The sequence below is a fragment of the Hyperolius riggenbachi genome, chromosome 4 (assembly GCF_040937935.1).
Source record: "Hyperolius riggenbachi isolate aHypRig1 chromosome 4, aHypRig1.pri, whole genome shotgun sequence".
Classification (NCBI taxonomy): Eukaryota; Metazoa; Chordata; class Amphibia; order Anura; family Hyperoliidae; genus Hyperolius; species Hyperolius riggenbachi.
In genome coordinates, this window is record NC_090649.1 from 180843172 (window position 1) to 180866083 (window position 22912).

General features: G+C 44.4%; 1 protein-coding gene across 1 annotated transcript in view; it reads left to right on the forward strand.

Moving 5' to 3' along the window:
• NAALADL2 (N-acetylated alpha-linked acidic dipeptidase like 2) overlaps positions 1–22912 on the forward strand; it is an 808485-nt gene that overhangs the window by 624593 nt on the left and 160980 nt on the right. Inside the window, exon 10 of the mRNA XM_068281050.1 lies at positions 2399–2533. Within this exon, the coding sequence (XP_068137151.1) occupies positions 2399–2533 (135 nt within the window). The remainder of the gene's footprint in view (positions 1–2398; positions 2534–22912) is intronic.

A 22912-nucleotide genomic window follows, 5' to 3' on the forward strand; every position in this document is an offset into this window, starting at 1 on the left:
AAGAAATAAACACTGGCCATTGTATCATTAGTAGCGAAGGTTGCAGAAGCACAATACACAAATATTTACTGCCAAACTGCAATGGTATTAATTTGAGTTATTTCCGGCTGTAACCCCATATGCAACATTCAACTATGTCACGAAGCAAAATTCTCTCTTAAAGTCAGCTCATTAAAGAGACTCTGAAGTCTCTTAAAAATCCTCTTTTTATTACAAAATCCTGTGTAACATCATAGCCCTACCTAAACCGCCGCATCCCCGCCGCTGTAATCTAACTAAATCCCCCCACACTCCCCAGGGGGCAATCCGGGCAGAGCTTCCGTGAGAGGCAGAGCTATTAGCCGCAGCTCTACCTCTCAGCGCGTCTATCAGCCTGGATCGCCGCCCCTCTCAGTCTTCCTTCACTGAGAGGGGCGGGGGAGAGGCGGAGATCCACCGCTGATAGACGCATAAGGAGGGAGTGCTGCGGCTGAAAGCTCTGCCTCCAACAGCAGCATAATCCACGACCAAGAAAGTCATGGATTTTGCGGGGGAGAGGGAGGGGGGAGATAGGGGGAATTTAGTTAGATTACAGGGATGCAGCGTTTTAGTTAGGACAGTAATGTTACAAAGGATTTTGTAATAAAAAGATGATTTTTAAGAGACTTCAGTGTCTCTTTAACTAATTTGTATGTGTTTGTAAAAAAAGCAGCATCGTTTATTTCAACAACAACGAAACATTTGTAAAGTGTTTTTTTCTTCTCTAGGACCCAAAGCACATAAGCTTATCTCAGATCAGTATATGGTTGTGATGTGTTACAGGGGGGAAAGTTAGGTGATCATAAATTACAGACTAAGCAGGTTTTTTTTCCAGTTTTAATTTAAATGCCTCCAGGGTTGGAGCTGTCTTGATTGGGCATGGCAAGGGGCAGCATGACAAAAGACTATTGCTCCAAAGTTGGACTCTGGGGGTGTGGCCTTACTGGAAGTGTATCTTCAGTCATAGAAATAGACTAAGTAATGGAGATAGATTCTGCTAAATGTAGATTAGGATAAATGTACAAAACTGGGTGTACACAAAACATGTAATGTCACCACAAGTGAACAAGTTGAAACATCATTGCAAATTTCTAAATCTTCTAGCCTTCAATCAGTATTAGATTAATGAGAGTTCACCGTCACACCCTTAAGTGGGGGACTCACCAGAGTATCAGACTCACGTCATGGGTCACTAAGGACAGGTGGGACGCTACTGGGCACTCCCTTTTCACTGTAATAACTTGTGTGACCCTTTGCCTGCATATCGAAATTTATCCAGAACTCTTCACTTTAAAGGACAACTGAAGTGAGAGTCATATGGAGGCTGCCATATTTATTTCCTTTTAAGCAATGCATGTTGTCCGGCTATCCTACTGATCCTCTGCCTTTTATACTATGAGCCATAGCCCCTGAACAAGCATGCAATAGATCAAGTGTTCCTGTCATTATTGTCAGATCTGACAAGATTAGCTGCATGCTTTTTTCCTGTGTTATTCAGACACTACTGCAGCCAAATTGCTACTATTTCTGCCAAATAGATCAGAAGGCTGCCAGACTACTGGTATTGTTTAAAGGGTAATAAATACGGCAGCCCCCATATTCTTCTCAGTTCAGTTGTCCTTTGAGTTGTATGTTTTTTTTTTACGTGTACCTGAGGCTACATGTGACTTGATGAGATAAACATGTGTATGTACAGTGTAAGTATTAATAACTACATTGTTTATCTTTTTTATTTTGCTGCCTGAAAGAGTTCATTTTCAGGCTTGCAAGTGACAGCTTCTATTTTGTCTGTACCTTGTCGGGAATATAGTAAACCTAACCGATAAGCAAATTACAGCCATAAAAGTTTTCCTGGCCGAATACAACTTCTGAGGGCAAGGAAGAGATAGAAAAAGGTCAAAAGTTCATGTATTTTAACTCTGGGACACTTAATAGACTGCCCATTTTGCAGAGACAATAAAACATTAAATTGACTTTGTAAATGTTTAAATATAAAATAAAACCATCTGATATCAAAGAAAGTCATTTTTAGGAGAAGAAGGGTAAATACAAATGTTTATCTCATCAGTTTGGTCAGTAACTATTCAGTAAGGAGTTCAAGGCAAGACTCCCTAACACTGCAGGGTGGCCTCTTGAGCGCGTCCCAGTGGCTGCAGCTCTTGAGCACTTTGAGTCTGACAGGAGAAAAGCGCTATACAAATGTTTGGATTATTATGATTATTACTTTAAATGACTGCCTGTGTTAGTTTATTAGTTATTTCTTATAGCAATGAAAAACCTCCAGTGTTGTATTCCTAGTTGCCTTTTCCATTCATAGGATGATGAATGATCCCTGTTCAATAGTACTTGTCTTAACGCTCTTTTTTATATTCTGGTTCAGATCAGCTGTGCTGAGAGGAACATTTGTCAGAAGTCTAATGTCAGCTCTGTGCAGATACAAGGAGACGCTGATTTCTTTATCAACCAACTTGGAATTCCAGTGGCCCAGTTTATTTTTGAAGATATGAAAAGCAAGGTATGAAATGAAAATGCAACTAACACAACACAGTGTTACCTTTTTAATAGCTTTGTGCTTTAATAGACTAACATGTAACACCCCTAGTGCAGGAAGGGACAGTGAGTTGATAAGAGGGAGTGTTGTTCTGCTTAATGTAGCCTGCTAAAACAGTAGCATTGGGGAAAAAGCAAGACTCTGCCAATCCACATAATCCACATTATCTCCACAATCTCACTTCTCAGTGATACAGATGCTGAAGGTTATTGTAACAATTGCGGGTTTCTATTTCCGTGGTCAGCGCACCAGATGTGCGCTGACGTCGCAGAAATTCTCCACAAACGTGTAATTTGGAGAACCCAGGTTAGGTGCAATGCACCAGTAGAGGGCAATTCCCACCAGCAGATGGAGCTGTGGAGTGCAGACGAGCACAGCCTCTGCACGGCCACAGATGCCAGACAGGAATTGTACGGATAAGGCAAAGTAGGGCACGATAGCCCTCTAAGAGAGAGAGCACAGAGACAGGATGAATGTGTGTCCACCAATCTAGTCGCCACCCAGCGACGGTGAACACACATCAGCAGAAACAAAGCAAGAACGCAATCGCAAAGAATGGCAATTGCCAACAGACACCAGACTGAGAAGGACAGAGCACGAGAGTAGCAAAGACACAGCAAACAACAATGAGAAGATAATGAAAATAACAAACGCTAGCTAAACGCGAACACCGCAATCATTTGCAACAGCGAACGCATTTACGGCGCGATAAGCGCAACAGAGACAAGCAGGCCACGCTGACTAACGAAAAAACACAAATGAACAAATAACAGGAAAGCTTGCTAGACGGCTGCCTTACCTCAGGCAACCGCAAGCGTTTGCTCCAGACAGACAGATGAACGGAAAACAGGAATAGGTCAGATAAGATCCACCGCTCTTCTGCCAGAGCTAGTGCGATCCGGGTTCAGGGACTAGACAGGAAAGATCCACTGCTGTTTCCGCCAGAGCGAGTGTGAACCAAGTACAGAAACAGAGCTAGCAGGATCCACTGCTCTTTTCCACCAGAGCAAGTGTGAACCAAGTAGAGAAACAGAGCTAGCAGGATCCACTGCTCTTTTCCACCAGAGCAAGTGTGACCCAAGTGCAGAAACAGAGCTAGCAGGATCCACTGCTCTTTTCCACCAGAGCAAGTGTGAATCAAGTAGAGAAACAGAGCTAGCAAGATCCACTGCTCTTTTCCACCAGAGCAAGTGTGATCCGAGTACAGGAATAGGCTTAGCAGGATCCACTGCTCTTTCCGCCAGAGCGAATGCAATCCAGACAGACAAACAGATGGGGCTACCAGTAGCAACCGCTGCTCTGGTTAGCACCCCTGAGGCAGAATACAGAAGGAGGCACTGCCTCTACCACTAGGGCAAGTGCGATCCAGACAGATAAACAGAAGGGGCTACCAGTAGCAACCGCTGCTCTGGTTAGCACCCCCAGACAAACAGAACGATTACCTGTCAACCACCGCTGGCGACAGGACAATCGCAGCAGAGAGGCAACACAGACAAAACAGATAAAGCAACCTGACTGTACTAGAGGAGCTGCCTAGTGCAGTCCCAAGAATTACTCTAAGATAATCTTTGACAAACAGGCATGGCTGATACTCTAGGAGAGTTCATCAGAAACAAACCATAAAGGATGACCAGCAAAGGATTCTGGGAGAACATGGCTTTTATACTGCCAGCCTTCAAAGGAGGCAGCTAGGCAATTTGCATAACAAATGTATGCAAATTCCTCAGCAGCAGAGCAGGTCTGAAACTTGCAAAGAAAAGACAGGTCTCTTGTCCAGAGACCTGCAGCCCTCAGACTTAAGGAATGGTCAAACAGCTGTCTGTCTGTGCAGACAGCTGAGCGGATCATTACAGTTATATCATTTACTGCCTCCATCCAAGGATTGTCATGCACACTTTGCTTCCCCCATCCCCTAGGACTCTCAGCACATAAACGGCTCAGCATAGACTTTTACATGGTTTTCAGCATAGACTTTTACATGGTACCTACACGTCTATCTGCACACTGCTCATTCAGATCAAAAGAACCAGCAGGTGGAGGGTGTTATTTTGTATTCCACAAGGAACTCAATGCAGTTCTCAGAAATGGGGAACCAAGGCGTATAGGACTGCAGTAATGATGAAAACAGGTAGTTGTTTTCCTTCTTGCCCTAAGATCAGCCCCATCTTCTTTCTAATGAACCAAGAACTCTGGTTCTTGATTCAAGAACTCTAATGAACCAAGAACCCAGCTTGCCCAGTATTCAAAATGACTCTTGTTTTTATAGGAAAAAGCTGTTCTTTACCTTATTTCTTGATTTATGTTGACAGTACTCTATTATCTCTTCACTCATCACTGAGAGCAAGTTAAGATAGCTCTAAACTTATTAACTCTGAATGTGCTGTACAACTTACAAAAATTGTGGGTTTCCCCTTTTAGCCATATCAAAGCCTGTGCCTAGGTATAAAAAGCAGAAAGAGTCTCAACACAGTGCCCTATGCCTTAGGCTGATTTGCAGGAAGACATTTCAAAACTACTCTGCGAGCTCTTTTGTTTTCCTTTAGGGTGACCCCATAATGAGGAGTGAAGCTTATAGTTTTATGTAACTGCTTTAATACTGAAATTGTCCCATAAATACATGCATGTTGCCACACTCCAACATACCAAGCCATACTCCTTGACTTACAGTATAGCATGTTTTGTCAGAGGCATAGGACACAAACTTATGACATGCATGTGGAGCAATGTGTAGCTTGTAAACGCTGTTCTAAATCTTCTGATGCCTGTCTTGATGTTGATAGCAGTGGTGGTACCTTTATATTCGACACATCTGTATTTACGATGCTGTGTCTAGAGCTGGATTGAATTGGAGGGGGCATAGGTTGATTCCTGCCTCTCTCACACTGGTAACCACTAAAATGTCCAGCATCTGGATAAGGGACTTCCATGGCATCCATAGACATTCTGAATTGGGAGGGGGGGGCATGATTAGGGTGGTGGGAGAGGCAGATGGCACAGAGCAAACTGTACACTTCATTGCCACCTGATAAATAGTGGAGGTGTTGGTCTTCCTGCTCTCCATGGATACATCTCTGATAATGTGGTCATAAAACAACTGTAAGGTAGGTGACGTCTATATTCTTGTGCTTTGGGACTCTTCTTTCAATTAATCAATATTTTTTGCATTTTATAACGTGACTACTTCTCTAGCAGTGCTGAGGTGGACTGAAATTGCTGTACATAAAAAGATGAAAGGATCATTTGAAGTATTTAGCCAAAACAGAGGAAAAGCATGTGCACCTTCCATCCAATAATTAATTGTGATTTATTTGTCAAAGTTCAGCAAACATTACGTATTTATAGATCGCTAACTTTAAACTGCCAAATGTAATGGCATCTGGTGCAGCTGTGGGAGCAGAGGTGGGTGGCAGGCACTGCAGGGGGCAAGCGACAGTCACAGTGGAACGTCCAAGTTGCAGCAGACTGCGTATATCAGCATCAGTGGTGAGAACATGTTTTATATGCTTTTATGCTATGGTATATTAACTAATTCAACCTATTGCCGACTGCGTCACGCTGATGGGCATGACCGACTGTGGCGGCAGCCTCAGGACCCCCTAACGCTGATTGGTGTAAAGTCCTGGGGCTTGCTTTTGCAGGAGATCGTGTGCAAGCTGCACGCGCATCTCCGTTTGGTAGTAGCGGAGCACCGCCTTTAGTCTCCCAGTCCCAGCGGCGATCGCCACTCAGTGACTGTTAGACGACAAAACTGCCATCTAATTACCATGTACAGCACTGCGATCTAAGGCAGCGCTGTACTAGGGACTGCCGTGTGACATGGCTGTTCCCTTTGTAGGCAGGGATGTGATCGGCTGTCATAGGTAGTGTTGGGCGAACATCTAGATGTTCGGGTTCGGGCCGAACAGGCCGAACATGGCCGCGATGTTCGGGTGTTCGACCCGAACTCCGAACATAATGGAAGTCAATGGGGACCCGAACTTTTGTGCTTTGTAAAGCCTCCTTATATGCTACATACCCCAAATTTACAGGGTATGTGCACCTTGGGAGTGGGTACAAGAGGAAAAAAAAATTTAGCAAAAAGAGCTTATAGTTTTTGAGAAAATCGATTTTAAAGTTTCAAAGGGAAAACTGTCTTTTAAATGCGGGAAATGTCTGTTTTCTTTGCACAGGTAACATGCTTTTTGTCGGCATGCAGTCATAAATGTAATACATATAAGAGGTTCCAGGAAAAGGGACCGGTAATGCTAACCCAGCAGCAGCACACGTGATGGAACAGGAGGAGGGTGGCGCAGGAGGAGAAGGCCACGCTTTGAGACACAACAACCCAGGCCTTGCATGAGGACAAGAAGCGTGCGGATAGCATGCTTTGTACCACCATGCAGTCATAAATGTAATAAAGATAAGTGGTTCAATAAACAGGGACCACGCGGCAACGCTAACCCAGCAGCAGCACACGTGATGGAACAGGAGGAGGCGCAGGAGGAGAAGGCCACGCTTTGTGAGACACAACAACCCAGGCCTTGCATGAGGACAAAAAGCGTGCGGATAGCATGCTTTGTACCGCCATGTAGTCATAAATGTAATAAAGATAAGAGGTTCAATAAACAGGGACCACGCGGCAACGCTAACCCAGCAGCAGCAGCAGCAGCAGCACACGTGATGGAACAGGAGGAGGCGCAGGAGGAGAAGGCCACGCTTTGTGAGACACAACAACCCAGGCCTTGCATGAGGACAAAAAGCGTGCGGATATAGCAGCAATGCTTTTTGCCGCCATGCAGTCATAAATGTAATACAGATGAGAGGTTCAATAAACAGGGACCGGAAACGCTAAACCATCCCAGATGTTCATCGGTCATGTTACTTGGTTGGGGTCCAGGAGTGTTGCGTAGTCGTTTCCAATCCAGGATTGATTCATTTTAATTTGAGTCAGACGGTCTGCATTTTCTGTGGAGAGGCGGATACGCCGATCTGTGATGATGCCTCCGGCAGCACTGAAACAGCGTTCCGACATAACGCTGGCTGCCGGGCAAGCCAGCACCTCTATTGCGTACATTGCCAGTTCGTGCCAGGTGTCTAGCTTCATGCCCGGTTTCAGGTCCAGCGGTGCCAGCCACAAATCCGTCTGTTCCTTTATTCCCCTCCAAATTTCCTCCCCTGTGTGCTGCTTATCCCCAAGGCAGATCAGCTTCAGCAACGCTTGCTGACGCATGCCAACAGCTGTGCTGCACTGCTTCCACGATCCTACTGCTGCTGGTGCTGGGTTAGCATTTCCGGATGAGGTACAGCTTTGAGATGCGTTGGAGGAGAAGGAGTCAGAGAGGTAGGTGCTGCTGTTGTTATCCAGCTGTTTGCGGCGTGGGCAACACCCGCGCCGTAGCAGGTGAGGAATCGCTGCCAGGCTCCACAAGGTTCACCCAGTGCGCGGTAAGGGAGATGTATCGACCCTGGCCGAACGCACTCGTCCAGGTGTCAGTGGTGAGGTGAACCTTGCAGGCAACGGCATTCTTCAAGCTTCGGGTTATTTAGCTGACCACGTGCTCATGCAACTCAGGCACTGCAGAGCGCGCAAAGTGGTAGCGGCTGGGAACCACGTAACGTGGGATGGCCACTGACATCATGCCCTTGAAGCTGTTTGTCTCCACCACTCGATATGGCAGCATTTCGCAGGCCAGAAGCTTGGCTATGCTGGCTGGCTGTTACTGCCACGGCCCGGGGGTCATTTGCTGGCAATTTCCTCTTGTGCTCAAACATCTCAGAAACAGACAACTCAACCGTAGCGCTGCACACCGAAGGGCTGTTGGTTGTTGTGTTTGATGAACACTGGGAGACCTCAAGAGCACTAGTCCGGAAAGTGACAGTGTCAGCATCGTCTGATGTTTGTGAATGTTGTGAACCACGCAATGGCTGGGCTACTGCTGCTGCTGAGGCGGGTCTGGTGGTGAGTCTGGTGAACCCAAGGGAGGCAGTGTTGCTGGTGGTACCCTGTCCTGCCGCGTTTGCCCACAGAGTGGGATGTTTGGATAGAATGTGGCGGCTCATGCTGGTGGTGGAGAGGTTGTTAATACTTTTCCCCCTGCTCAGGCGGGTCTTGCACACCTTGCAAATCGCCATGGTAACATCCTCAGTGCAGTCTTCAAAGAAAGCCCAGACTTTAACTGGCTGAGGACTCGGACCTCGTGCGTGATGTGCTGGTGCTGCTTAACCCACTGCTGGACGCTTGAGAGGTCATCCAAGTAATTATCTGGTCCTGTTCTTTTGGATCTGTGAGGGTTGTTGTCCTGGACAACATGGGCAGTATTGAGTGGGTTTTCTTGGGTGCTCCCCTGTGGCCTGTACGTGAACCGTCAGGGGAAACACCTCTTCCCTTGCCCCTCCCTCTTTCACCGGATTTCTTCCTCATTTCACTTATCCTTAAAGTACACGCTGACTGGCAGCAGTACAGTGGCAGTACAGAAATGCTATACAGTGGTGGGTGAGCGGTGTACCACTATTGTCAGCAGTGACACAGAGCACAATGCTATACAGTGGCGGGTGAGCGGTGTACTACTGTTCCCAGCAGACACAGAGTGGAAGTAAACACAATGCTATATAGTGTGGCTGAGCCGTGTACACAGAGTGGCATTAAACACAATGCTATATAGTCTGCTATATAGTCACCCCGAACAGGGTGATGTTCTGCAGAACCCGAACAGTGGCAAACACTGTTCGCCCAACACTACTGGGAGGGAACGCAGATTTTAGTACCTAAACACACGATACAACATGTTTTCCGGGGTCGGACTCTGAGGCACATACAGATGGTCCCGATCATCATCCTCATCATACAACTCTTCTCCTGAGTCTGACCCACCCACCACCTCTGCCACCCCAACATCCCCAGACACAGACCCCTCATCGTCCTCAACATTAACTTGGGATGCTGGCCTGAGCCAGACCTCCTCCTCCACATCAGGCCCCATCATCTCCTCAATGGCAGCCCTCATTAATCGCTCTGGCGACGGACTGATGGACACAACGTTCTCCTCCGGGGAGGGCTGCTGCTGACCACTGGCTGCTGGGGTGGATGTTATAGCTTGCGTGGGGCGTTGGCTGTTGCTGTTGTTGGGAGTGCTGCTCACAGCGGAGGTCTCTGGGGAACTCATGTTGAGCTCATATAGTGGTTGACGGTGAGTGGAGTATTACTGATCCCAGCAATATACACACTGACTGGCAGAGTACGCAATGCTATATAGTGTGGCTGAGCGAGGTACACAGAGTGGCAGTAAACAGAATGCTATATAGTGTGGCTGAGCGAGCGGTGTACCACTATTCCCAGCAGACACAGAACAGTGAACAGAATGCTATATAGTGTGGCTGAGCGAGCGGTGTACCACTATTCCCAGCAGACACAGAACAGTGAACAGAATGCTATATAGTGTGGATGAGCGAGCGGTGTACCACTATTCCCAGCAGACACAGAACAGTAAACAGAATGCTATATAGTGTGGCTGAGCGAGCGGTGTACCACTATTCCCAGCAGACACAGAACAGTGAACAGAATGCTATATAGTGTGGCTGAGCGAGCGGTGTACCACTATTCCCAGCAGACACAGAACAGTGAACAGAATGCTATATAGTGTGGCTGAGCGAGCGGTGTACTACTGTTCCCAGCAGACACAGAACAGTACACAGAATGCTATATAGTGTGGCTGAACGAGCGGTGTACTACTGTTCCCAGCAGACACAGAACAGTACACAGAATGCTATATAGTGTGGCTGAACGAGCGGTGTACCACTATTCCAAGCAGACACAGAACAGTGAACAGAATGCTATATAGTGTGGCTGAGCGAGCGGTGTACCACTATTCCCAGCAGACACAGAGTGGCAGTAAACAGAATGCTATATAGTGTGGCTGAGCGAGGTACACAGAGTGGCAGTAAACAGAATGCTATATAGTGTGGCTGTGCAAGCGGTGTACTACTATTCCCAGCAGACACAGAGTGGCAGTAAACAGAATGCTATATAGTGTGGCTGAGCGAGGTACACAGAGTGGCAGTAAACAGAATGCTGAGCGAGCGGTGTACTACTATTCCCAGCAGCGACACACAATGACTGGGGGGGACCCTGGCTAGCGTGGCTGGAGCGCGAACTACCCTGCCTGCCTACCCAAAGCTAAACCCACAGACAAATGGCGGAGATATGACGTGGTTCGGGTATTTATTTACCCGAACCACGTGACAGTTCGGCCAATCAGAGCGCGTTCGGGTCCGAACCACGTGACCCGTTCGGCCAATCACAGCGCTAGCCGAACGTTCGGGGAACGTTCGGCCATGCGCTCTTAGTTCGGCCATATGGCCGAACGGTTTGGCCGAGCACCGTCAGGTGTTCGGCCGAACTCGAACATCACCCGAACAGGGTGATGTTCTGCAGAACCCGAACAGTGGCGAACACTGTTCGCCCAACACTAGTCATAGGCTGAAGCCTATGACAGCTAATCACGCTGATTGGCTGGATGGATTTAAAAAATAAATAAAAAAATAGATAAAAATATTTGAAAATAAAACAAACAAATATTTATATAAAAAAAAACATCTGGGGAGCCATCCGATCCCACCAACAGAAAACTCTGTTGGTGGGGAGAAAAGGGAGGGGGGATCACTTGTGTGCTGTGTTGTGCGGCCCTGCACCTTGGCCTTAAAGTTGCAGTGGCCTATTTTACAAAAAATGGCCTGGTCTTTGGGGGGGTTTAACACTGTGGTCTTCAAGAGGTTAAGGGAATGCAGCACCACCCATCTTTTTCACTAATTATCAGTTTATTTAAAGAATTTTCATAGCGTATGTCATGTCTCATTTCTTTATAGCAGAAGGCACCTTTCTTTGCTAGTAAATACGGGATGTGTGTATGTATTAGTACTCCACTGGTGGGCTGGGTGCAGGGTGAGCTAAATGACTGCTCACCCTGCTGCCACTCAAGTCCCTTGCAGTGGTAAATACTGTAGTCCCTCCAAGTTATCGCAACTCAGAAGGAGAGGTAATTTGGGGTCAGCCGATCACTGGTACCTTGAATTACCCTAATGTGCCCCATGTACGCCCGCCAAAATAACCTGCTTCATGGGCTGTTCATAAACAGAAAGGGGGGCATGCACACTCAGGGTCTCTTACTGCATTTTACCAGCCCATGTATGAAGACTGGAGCTGAAATTGATTGGCAAAGGAACCAAACACATTACATTTTACTCCTTACTCATAGTAACCAAAAAAAAAAAAAAATACATATATAGTATATACCAGCTAAATAGCATTCATGTTACATAATAATAGCGAAGTCTGGTTGTGTTGTATTAATCACCACTTCCTGCCCTTCTTATGTCAGTACTTATGCCACAAAAAGAAACACCCTGTCAGCATCTGAAAAGCTTTCATGAATCATTCTGTGATACAAAATGAGAAAATATATGCACACTGTATGCTAAAATATATACACAATTTATATAAACTACTAGTAAAAAGGCCCGCCCTTTAAAAATGGGCGCTAGGCCACGGCCGCTAAAACCTCGGCAATGCGCATACCGATGCTTCCTGCTCACCTGTCTCCCACCACTGTCCAAAGTATATGCACACAGGGAGATGTTTCTTTGCTTGGCAGTTGGAAAAAGCTGTTATTTTCCACAATGCAATGAGGTTCAACTTTTCAGACAGCAAACTGTCAAGTCTGGAAGCAGACACACACACACACACACACACACACACACACACACACACACACACACACACACACACACACACACACACACACACACACACACATACATGCATGCACGCACACACAGGGACAGGACACAGGGACACAGGGGTTTTATTATATAGGATACCTCATGTATTTTTGGTACTGAATTATGAGAGAAAATTATGTCAATGCACCACTAAACATGTGAGGAAAATCAAGCATTAAAGGCACTAGAAAAGTTGTGTATATCAGAAACTACTGCAACGGCAGTTAACAAGTCAGAAAAGAGAAATTCTCATTTTAAGCCCACATCAACAATTCAGTGCTTACTAATGCATCATTATTTACTGTTTCAGCTGCAGTAAACTTAAGAGAATGTTACTTTTTTTTTTTTTTTTGTAATAGAATTTCTTGGCTTCCCAGTAGCCAATTTTCCAATTATTGATTCTCACAAATGCAATGTTAAGAATTTGCCAAACAGTGGAACAATTCTTCCTTCTACGATAGCACATTGTTAATTGAAATGTCTGTGCTCTCAGCATTATGTTAATAAGGAGGTTTTCAATTTGTATACACTGCTGCACCTGGTTGAAAAAAAAAATTACATTAAATTAAATATAATGGTGCTGAGGTTTCTGTGTGAGAGAAAATAAAACAGATGCTCACTGATTAAGAGTGCAGTGTTTAAGACAAGCTTTTGGTCCAATGCACATTTTTCCTGTCACTTAACAGCTGTTCAACAGTTTGTGTTCCAGATCACTGTAGTTACCACCTAGTCTATAATTAATATGAATGAATGTACTTGTAGGTATATAGCTTGGCATTTTTCTTTTAGTGTTGGGAGGAGGGACGATTACCCCACTTATTGTCTAATGAGCAATAAGGCTTGTTTAGATATCCTTTTATGTTGCATAGTACATTGAAGTTGAAGTAGAGCTAACATCTTGTCATACAAATTGCTTAACAGATAGCCAATCTTCATTTTGTAATAGCATGGGTAAAAAAAATGTTCACTCCCTTTATTTGTGTCCAAATTCATTGTGTAAACAGTGAATGGAAAATAATGGAAACAGTTGGAAGTTTACAGAATAAGAATGAAAAATAAATACCAGAAGAAAATCATACATAGAAGAAATGGTATCATTCAAAAAAGAAAAGACCAGATAAAAAAGAAAACTATTTATTGTCACTTTAACTTCAATTTAACAATTTCTTCTTAATATTCTAATCTACTCTCAGCTAGAGATGGGCCGAATGCAGTGCAGTTTCTAGGCTAAAATGCACCCAGGGCGAGGGTGTAAAAATTGCACCCCCCCCCCCCCCCAAGCAAGGTATGGGTGCCCGCAGTATAGGTTAGCCAGGTCTAGTTGCACTTAGTATAGGTCCCCCCAGTATAGGTAGCCAAGAATATGTACCTCAGTATAGGTAGCCATTCATAGGTGAGTCAGTATAGTTTCCCCCGCTATAGGTTAGCCGGGTAGGTGCCTCCAGTATAGGTAGCCAGTATAGTTGCCCCCAGTATAGGTTAGATAGGCAGGCGCCCCCGGTATATGTTACATAGGTAGGTGATCCAGTACAGGTTAGCTAGGTGGGTGCCTCTAATATAGGTAGCCAGAATAGTTGCCCCCAGCATAGGTTAGATAAGTAGGTGCCCCCAGTATAGGTTATTTAGGTAGGTGCCTCCAATATAGGTAGCCAGTATAGTTGCCACCTGTATAGGCTAGCTAGGCAGGTGCCCCCAATACAGGTTAGATAAGTGCCCCAGTATAGGTTAGATAGGTAGCTGCCCCCCCAGCATAGGTTAGATAGGTAGCTGCCCCCCTGCGTAGGTTAGATTAGGTAGCTGCCCCCCAGTATAGGTTAGATAGGTAGCTGTCCCCCAGTGTAGGTTAAATAGGTAGCTGCCCCCCAGTGTAGGTTAGATTAGGTAGGTGTCCCCCAGTATAGGTTAGATAGGTAGCTGCCCCCCAGCGTAGGTTAGATTAGGTAGCTGCCCCCCAGTATAGATTAGATAGGTAGCTGTCCCACAGTGTAGGTTAGATAGGTAGCTGCCCCCAGTGTATGTTAGATTAGGTAGGTGCCCCCCAGTGCAGGTTAGATTAGGTAGTTGCCCTCCAGTATAGGTTAGATAGGTAGGTTCCCCCCAGGGTAGGTTAGATTAGGTAGCTGCCCCCCAGCGTAGATTAGATTAGGTAGCTGCCCCCCAGTATAGATTAGATAGGTAGCTGTCCCACAGTGTAGGTTAGATAGGTAGCTGCCCCCCAGTGTAGGTTAGATAAGGTAGCTGCCCCCCAGTGCAGGTTAGATTAGGTAGGTGCCCTCCAGTTTAGGTTAGATAGGTAGGTTCCCCCCAGGGTAGGTTAGATTAGGTAGCTGCCCCCCAGCGTAGGTTAGATTAGGTAGCTGCACCCCAGCGTAGGTTAGATTAGGTAGGTGCCCCAGGATAGGTTAGATAGGTAGCTGTCCCCTATAATGGAGGGGGGGCCGGAGCCGCGGGGAGGGCAGCCCGACCTCTCCCTCCCTCTCCTCTCCCTGGCACCCTCCGTGCTCCCCCCTCAGATGCATAGTGAGTGAGCAGGCAGGAAGCGCTGTTTACAACTCACCTGCCTGGCTCCAAGCGCTGCTCTCTCGCCGCCGGTCTCCTCTCTCTGTATACATGCTGATACACACGCTGCTTCCGGCTAAACAGGAAGCAGCATGTGTACAGAGAGAGGAGACTGGCGGCGAGAGAGCGGCGCTTGGAGCCAGGCAGGTGAGTTGTAAACAGCGCTTCCTGCCTGCTCACTCACTATGCATCTGAGGGGGGAGCACAGAGGGCGGCCTGGGAGAGGGTGGGAGAGGTCGGGCTGCCCTCCCCGCGGCTCCGGCTCCCCCCTCCATTATAGCGCCCCCCTCCCAACAGTGCTCCGGGCGGCAGGACGCCCTGCACGGCCCTAGAAACGGGCCTGGCCGAACGGTTTGCCCACGAACGGTTCCAGGCAAACTTTGGGTGGCTCTCGTTCGCCGGCTAAAGCGAACTTTTGCGGAAGTTCGGTTCGCCCCCATAATGCTCCATTATGGTCAACTTTGACCCTCTAAATCACAGTCAGCAGGCACATTCTCGCCAATCAGACTACACTCACTCCTGGAGCCCTACCCCCCCCCCCCCCTTATAAAAGGCAAAGTTCTCCAGCCCTTTTACTCACTCGTCTGCCTACAGTAATTACTGAAGGGATAGCTGCTGACAGACTCTGCTAGGGAAAGCTTAGTTAGGCTCTTGTAGGCTTGTTAGTTTGCTCCTGGCTGATTGTTATTCCTTATATAGCACCCCACAACTCCCTCCTTCCCCTCCGGAGGAGGAGGATCTTGTCTTCCAGGGATTTGTAGGATGTCAAAAGCATGCTCACATACATTGGCCAGGAATCAAACCCAGGTCGACTGCTTGGAGGGCAGCTATGCTCACCACTATACTACCAAAACTACAGGCTGAAGCCAGCCTAGCTGGCCTGGGAAGGATGAAAAGCTAGGTGGCCATGCAACCATTCCTGCTAACCTAAAGCTTACTTGTGTCTTACAACACATTGGCTTAAGACTTTACCAAATCCAATGCTCCAATATGGGGAAGCTTCTCTGTTTGCTTTTTTTTGTTGTTGTTTTTTTAAGTGTGGTGTCACAGTTCACTCATCTCTTCAACTACAAGAAAGGCCCAGGAGTAGTCTTAGCTACCGTAATATCTATGTTATGGCAGGGCCCTTATTACACTTTCTCTTACAGGGCTATGGAAACCGTTTTGCCCATGCGATAAAGCGAGGTGCAAAAATAAAATCATGCCTAGCAGAGGTTGGTTTTGATCCATCAACCTTTGGGTTATGGGCCCAGCACACTTCCACTGCGCCACTCTGCAGTCTGCTTACATTTGTATACAAACTTCAAGTTTAAGAATGGTACATTAGTTGAAATAGTTACACTACAATCTATGTTACAGCAAGGCCCTAATGACACTTTCTCTTAAGAGGCTATGGCCGCCGATTGGCCCATGTGGTAAAGCAAATTGTAAAAAATAAAGGGGGGTTGAGGGGTCCTTTTTTAGCAATAAGAATCAGCAAGGAGCAAGCTAAAAAGCCTACAAGAGCCTAACTAAGCTTCCCCTATGAGAGTCTGCAGCAGCTTTCCCTTCTCTAATTAATGCAGGCACACGAGTGAGTCCAATGCCTGACGCTGCCTGCCTTTTATAAGGGGGGTGGGGCTCCAGGAGGGAGTGAAGCCTGATTGGCTACAATGTGCCTGCTGACTGTGATGTAGAGGGTCAAAGTTGACCCTCATGATGCACTGTGGGGGCGAACCGAACTTTTGAAAAAGTTTGCTGTTCTCCACAATCGTGAGCCCCAGAAGTTCGCCGGGAACCGTTTGCCGGTGAACCGTTTGCCGATGAACCATTCAGGCCATCTCTCTCTCTATATATATAATATTTTAATCTGAAAAAAATATTGGAACAAACTAATAAAATAAAAAGAAGCATTATACACATTTCAGGAAAGTTTTACAAACATTGTATTTGGCAAAAATAATAAAAACTTTTGCGACAATGAATTAATAAAAACAAAACATTATTAGATTTTGTTACAAAAATTGGAACACTTGTTAGATTAGATCAAAATACTGGGGTACTGAAAATGTGCGTTATGGAATAAGACATTTTTTGTGACCTGATTTTTTTAAGGTGTTTGTAAATATATGTACTTCAACTATTTATTGGAATGGCCAGAGGACGCATGTACCCTTGTAAACCTATGACTGGATGGAGACAGATATCTGGGGCCGTATGCAAAGGAGATAAGATGCTTGTATTGAGTGAGTTAATTTTAAGCTAACATCATTTGGGATTTACCACCATATTCAAATGTGTTTACCTGAGCGATATCTGAGTGAGAAGAGCCTTGCACAGGCCAAAACAGTCATTTGAGTATTGCTCCTATCTGCCAGGCGATGGAGAGTGAGGCTTTGTGCTATGGAGTCATCTTTCATCACCTCTACCTATTTAGTGTTAGTGTATAGTAAAGTTTATTCTTTTGCTTTTCATTTATGTTACTTTTAATTTTCTCTCTTTCAACTAGCATTAGACAGTGGCAATGATAGATATTTTACATCTTTTTGTACTTTTTTTCCCCCAGAGGCAAAAAAAGCCTCTGATTAGCTGCCTCACTTTTAGCAAAAAAACTAAATGTTCATAGCTTTCTGACCAATTAATGGTGTTGCCTTCAACTCAGCAGCCAATCAGATCTTTTTATACATTTATATACACATTTATTCATATTAATTTCATCACTGTAATTATCAACCCTATATTTCATGTATTGGTGTGTACCATTGTCTGCATTATTTTGTATCCCAAGTTTGTTTCTTACGTTGTACAGCATTACACACTATGTTGGCACTTTATAAATCAATAATAATAATAATACATCTGACGGTATACATAACGTCATGGTACAAAATGGTCTCAAAAGAGATGTAGAGTGTTTATTCTTCCCTACACTTTGTGTTAATGCCACTCTAAGCACATCTGATGATCTGAATATCCTCTGCTAATTTCTCAAACTCATCGGCTGTAAGGTTTCTTTTCTTATTTAATTTATGGCTGGAAGTCCTTTGTTCATTGAAGCTTTCATTAAGCTATTCAAGCTAACCTTTACTTCTGTACACGGTGCTACTATTTTCTGTACCGCTTGATGGAAAACAGGGAATGAAGCTTATCAGTCCCTCTGTTAGAGAACTTTACAATTTGATGTCTGTACAAGGGCTTTATGAGTATCAATTGTGTTTATGATGAAGTTATAGCCTTTAGATACCGTGGGTTTGTAGAATTTTCTGCAGACTGAAGCATTGCTGTTTTTGAATGCTGCCCAGGGATGAGCGAGCAATATTTTTAAGCTCAATCTCGATACAAATGAGATCTTTCACACGCGGGGTGAATTTTAACAATGATGGTGTACATTAATGTAAATTTTTGCCTTTATTCATTTTCACAAATGTACCATCAGTTTTCAGGTAGGAAATGCTTTGAGGAATACTGCCAACTTTAGCAGCTAATAGCAACACCAATACACAGGCTAGATTCACCAAATGTGTTAGGTATGTTAAGGGGAACAGAGGGAACAAGGGAAAAAATCTTTCCAAAACTGTGTAGTTTTTGAGAAAATGTATTTTAAAGTTAGAATAGGAAAACTGTTTTTAGAAAGATTGATAAATGACAGATAATATATCTACATGTCAGTAGTGAAAATATATGTGTATCTAAAGAAAGAGCAGGGAATTTCATGTTGGGATTTCCAGGTCTTCAGTAGACAGTACATAATGACTTCCTGAAAACCTGGTGGAAGTGGCAATGCGTTGGCTACAGATTGCTGTACAGCTATACAATACTGCTTTATAAGGATACCTGGCAAATATACCTATTGTTTGCACTGATAAAAGTAATGTTTTTAAAAAAGGATGTGGTGTCCCCCTCTTGAAGTCTCTTTAGCCTATTGTCATCCATGCAGGCTGGTATAGCCAGAATGCAGAGTATGGACTGCATTGTGCTCCGCAGCCTGAGCTATACCAGCCCACATGGTCCATGATATGGGGGGTGTCAGGAAAATAGGGACTAAAAGCAGTGGTGTAGCTAAGGAGCTGTGGGCCCCGATGCAAGTTTTGCAACGGGGCCCCCAAAGACCTCTATACATAACAATTGATATGGTGCACCAAAACCTGCCAATGGCAACTACAGTATCAGAGGTGCAAGAAGGGGATGGGGAACAGTTTGCTAATGATTACCACTATTCAAAGTATCTATAGAAGTGATTACTATGAGCACAGGACCAATAAAGAGCTAATACTGTAGTTGAGGGAGGGCCCCGATGCAGTCTCTACCTCTGCACCCCCTGTTGCTACGCCCCTGATTAAAAGCCTCCTTCTTTCCTCCAGAGCCCTTGTACAATTCATGGACAAGGGGCTTTTCCCCACCTCTGGTGCCTAGGAGGAGGTGTGGGCTGTCAACGCCCGGGGGAGGGGTTCATGGTGGCATTTGGGAGTCCCCAGATGCCTGGCCCCTCACAAAGTGAAATGAATATCGGGGTACTGAGTACCCCTTACCCATTAACACAAAGCGTTAAGATAAAATAAAAACACAAATACTAGAAAAGTAATTTAAAGTGAACCTGAATCAAGTATTTTTTTTTTAAATAAACTCCTGATGTACTTGCAAATGAATATTACATACTTACCTCGCTGTCAGTTCTTCTCAGAAGCTCACCATTTTCTTCTAACAATGATTCCTTCCAGTTATGACAAGATTTTGTCAGAACTGAAATATATCAGTTGCTGTCAATTATATATCAGTTGCTGTCAGTTATTACTGAAAGTAAAAGTGATGTGCAAGGTGATGTCCATGTCTCCGTATGGCTCAAGTGGGTAGTATTACAGTTTAACAGTGTGCTGAGCCGGAAGCTAGTACGGGGTCATCATCATTTTTAAAATGGAAGACTGAGAATTCCATTGATCACAGCGGACAAACAGGATGCGGGAGAGTAGAAAGAGATTGATGAGTAGACTACGGGAGAGGTAAGTACGTATGTACTGTATGTTTATTTTTAATTTTCAGTTCAGGGTTGCTTTAATGTTCTTAATTAAACATAAATACTTACCTTAGTGTTCCCTCACCCTTAATGTTCCCTCCTTGGAAATGATGCAAGGAATATGCCCTAGATGAAGATTTCTGCACACCTCCTGCCATGCACAATGCTTGACACTCCTTCTGCGTAGCAGTAGCTATACTAAGTATAACTGAAGCCAAAGCATTTTTCAATGTCCCTCCAAGGCTCCCCATTGATTCATTAACAGACCAAATTAAATCTGGAGGATTCAAGGGGTTAAATAGGCTATTGATGGGGACCCCACATTATTATTATTTTAAATGTAACTTTTTATTGTCCCCAAAAAGTTTTTTTTTTTAAATGCAGTTAAATGACAGACAGTGTATGAATCTATCAGTAGTGTAAATTTACAAATTTCAAAAGAAAGAGCAGTGAATGATGGGATTTCCAGGTGGTTAGTATGCAGTGCTTAATGACTACCTGGAAACCTTGTGGAACTGGCAATCGCTGTACAAGGAAATGTTTTTCTGTAAAGGTTATTAAGCTGTTGCTTGTCTTTCAGAGCAAAGAGGAAGTTCTGAGTTCAGGTCCGCTTCAGCTGAATAATTTACATGGAATGTATAGGTGCACTGTGGGCTATCCCCTACCACTCCATGCTGGCAGCTGTGAAAATGATGTCATATCCTTTCTACCTGAAGAAGCTAGGCAATAGATTGGGATGAATTTTCTACCAGTTAGGGTTAGGCTTCTGACAGCATTGTCGCAGACTACTATTATCTCATCTCCACCTCCAGAAAATCCACTGCTTAATCTACTGCCTAGCTTTTTTGAGTAGACACAAGATGGCGTCACTTAATATAAGCTGCCAGTAAGGACTGAGGAGACATTAAAGGATACCACAACTGACATGTGACATGATGAGATAGACATGGGTATGTACAGTGCCTAGCACACAATTAACTATGCTGTGTTCCTTTTTTTCTTTCTCTGCCTGAAAGAGGTAAATATCAGGTATGTAAGTGGCTGACTCAGTCCTGACTCAGACAGGAAGTGACTACAGTGTGACCTTCACTGATAAGAAATTCCAACTATAAAACACTTTCCTAGAAGACAATGGCTTCTGAGAGCAAGAAAGAGATAAAAAAGGGGGAAATTCTTATCAGTGAGGGTCACACTGTAGTCACTTCCTGTCTGAGTCAGGACTGAGTCAGCCACTCACATACCTGATATTTACCTCTTTCAGGCAGAGAAAGAAAAAAAGGAACACAGCATAGTTATTTGTGTGCTAGGCACTGTACATACACATGTCTATCTCATTATGCCACATGTCAGTTGTGGTATCCTTTAAGGGAACCTAAACTGAGATGGATATGCATTTTTCCTTTTAAAATAATACCAGTCTATCCTGCTGATCCTGTGTCTCTAATACTTTTAGCCTCATCCCCTGAACAAGCATGCAGATCAGGTGCTCTGACTGAAGTCTGGATTAGCTGCATGCTTCTTTCAGGTGTGTGATTCAGTCACTACTGCAGCCAAAGAGATCAGTAGGACTGAAAAGCAACTGTTATTGTTTAAAAGGAAACATCCATATCCCTCTCAGTTAAGGTTCCCTTTAGGCTGCATTGACAACTGACCAGTCCTACAAATCCAGACTTCCTAGGTTAATTTTTGATCCACTTTAAGAAGTAAACAAATAATTGTGCTTGAGTATGTAATGTATGGCAATGATTCTAGAAATATTGATATTATGTCCATCTCAAAGCATATGGCCAGTGTAATCTGTTACTACTTAAAGCAAGTCTGAAGCTTAACTAAAAATAAAAAACAGATACTCACCTAAGGAGAGGGACTCTCCTGCCACGGGAGACTTCAGCAGTCTTTGGAAGCACTCGGGCTACTGAAGACAGGCGGCTCTGTACTGAGCAAGCACAACTGCATGAGAGAGGGCGCTTGCAGGTGCACAGTACAGAGTGGCCCGTCTATGGAAGTCCAAGTGCTTCCAAAGACTTCTGAAGCCCACCCAATGTGGAAGAGAGCAGTCCACGACCGAATGTTCGTGGACTGCTAACTAGAAAGTCTGGGAATGAGGGGAATATGGAGACCGGGAGGAGAACGATCAGGCTCTATAGGACCCAGGGCTTTCCCTCTCCTTAGATGAGTATCAATTTTTTTTATTTTTATTTTCCCTTCAGGCTCCCTTTAACATTACATGGAAACAAGTTATAATTGCTGTGGGCATGTATTTGAGATGGTGTGGGTGTGTGTGTGTGTGCGTGTGTGTGTGTGTGTGTGTGTGTATGTGTGTGTTGTCATGGTAGAAGTAGCTATAATTCATATCAAGCACTGATCATTTATATGAGAGATCTACAATATATAATAGAAAAGTCTATAATGTAAATTCTCAATGAAATTGTATTTTTCCTTTGCAGACTTTTAACAAGAGAATATGTCATGCATTTTTATGCAGGCATAAATTCACTCCCTTTATTGCTCTGTCTGGTATTTGACTAAGTCCCACTCACAGAACATTACTTTTTAGCACCTAAACTGTAAAAAATAGTTCTGTGTATATTCTTGATACAGAGACACTTACCTGCAGAAGAGAACTGTAAAGCTCCACCTGCCAGATACAATCTACTCTTGGATGCCATTGTGTAATTACATGGCCCATCAAACTAATCCACTTAGAAAATTACGCTGATTCCATAAAGAAAGATATATCACAAGTAATGTATACAAGTAGTTTTGAGCTTTGACAGTTTGACATTGCATTGCATTTAAAAAGCATGAACAGCAATTTTTATTTCTTCTGAAATATGAATAACTTTTTTGAAGGTTACGTTTAAGTTTTATTACGATGTTCAAAAGGCATTTTTGCTTCAAAGTAGAAGAAAATAAATGGATCAAGTCTCTTAAGTCATCACTGAATTGCATTTTTTTTTCTTTCATCCTTTCAGGAATTTGTCCACTTTTTATTGTTCTCCTGTACACTCTTGGGTTTAAACGTTGTTTGCATGAGAGAA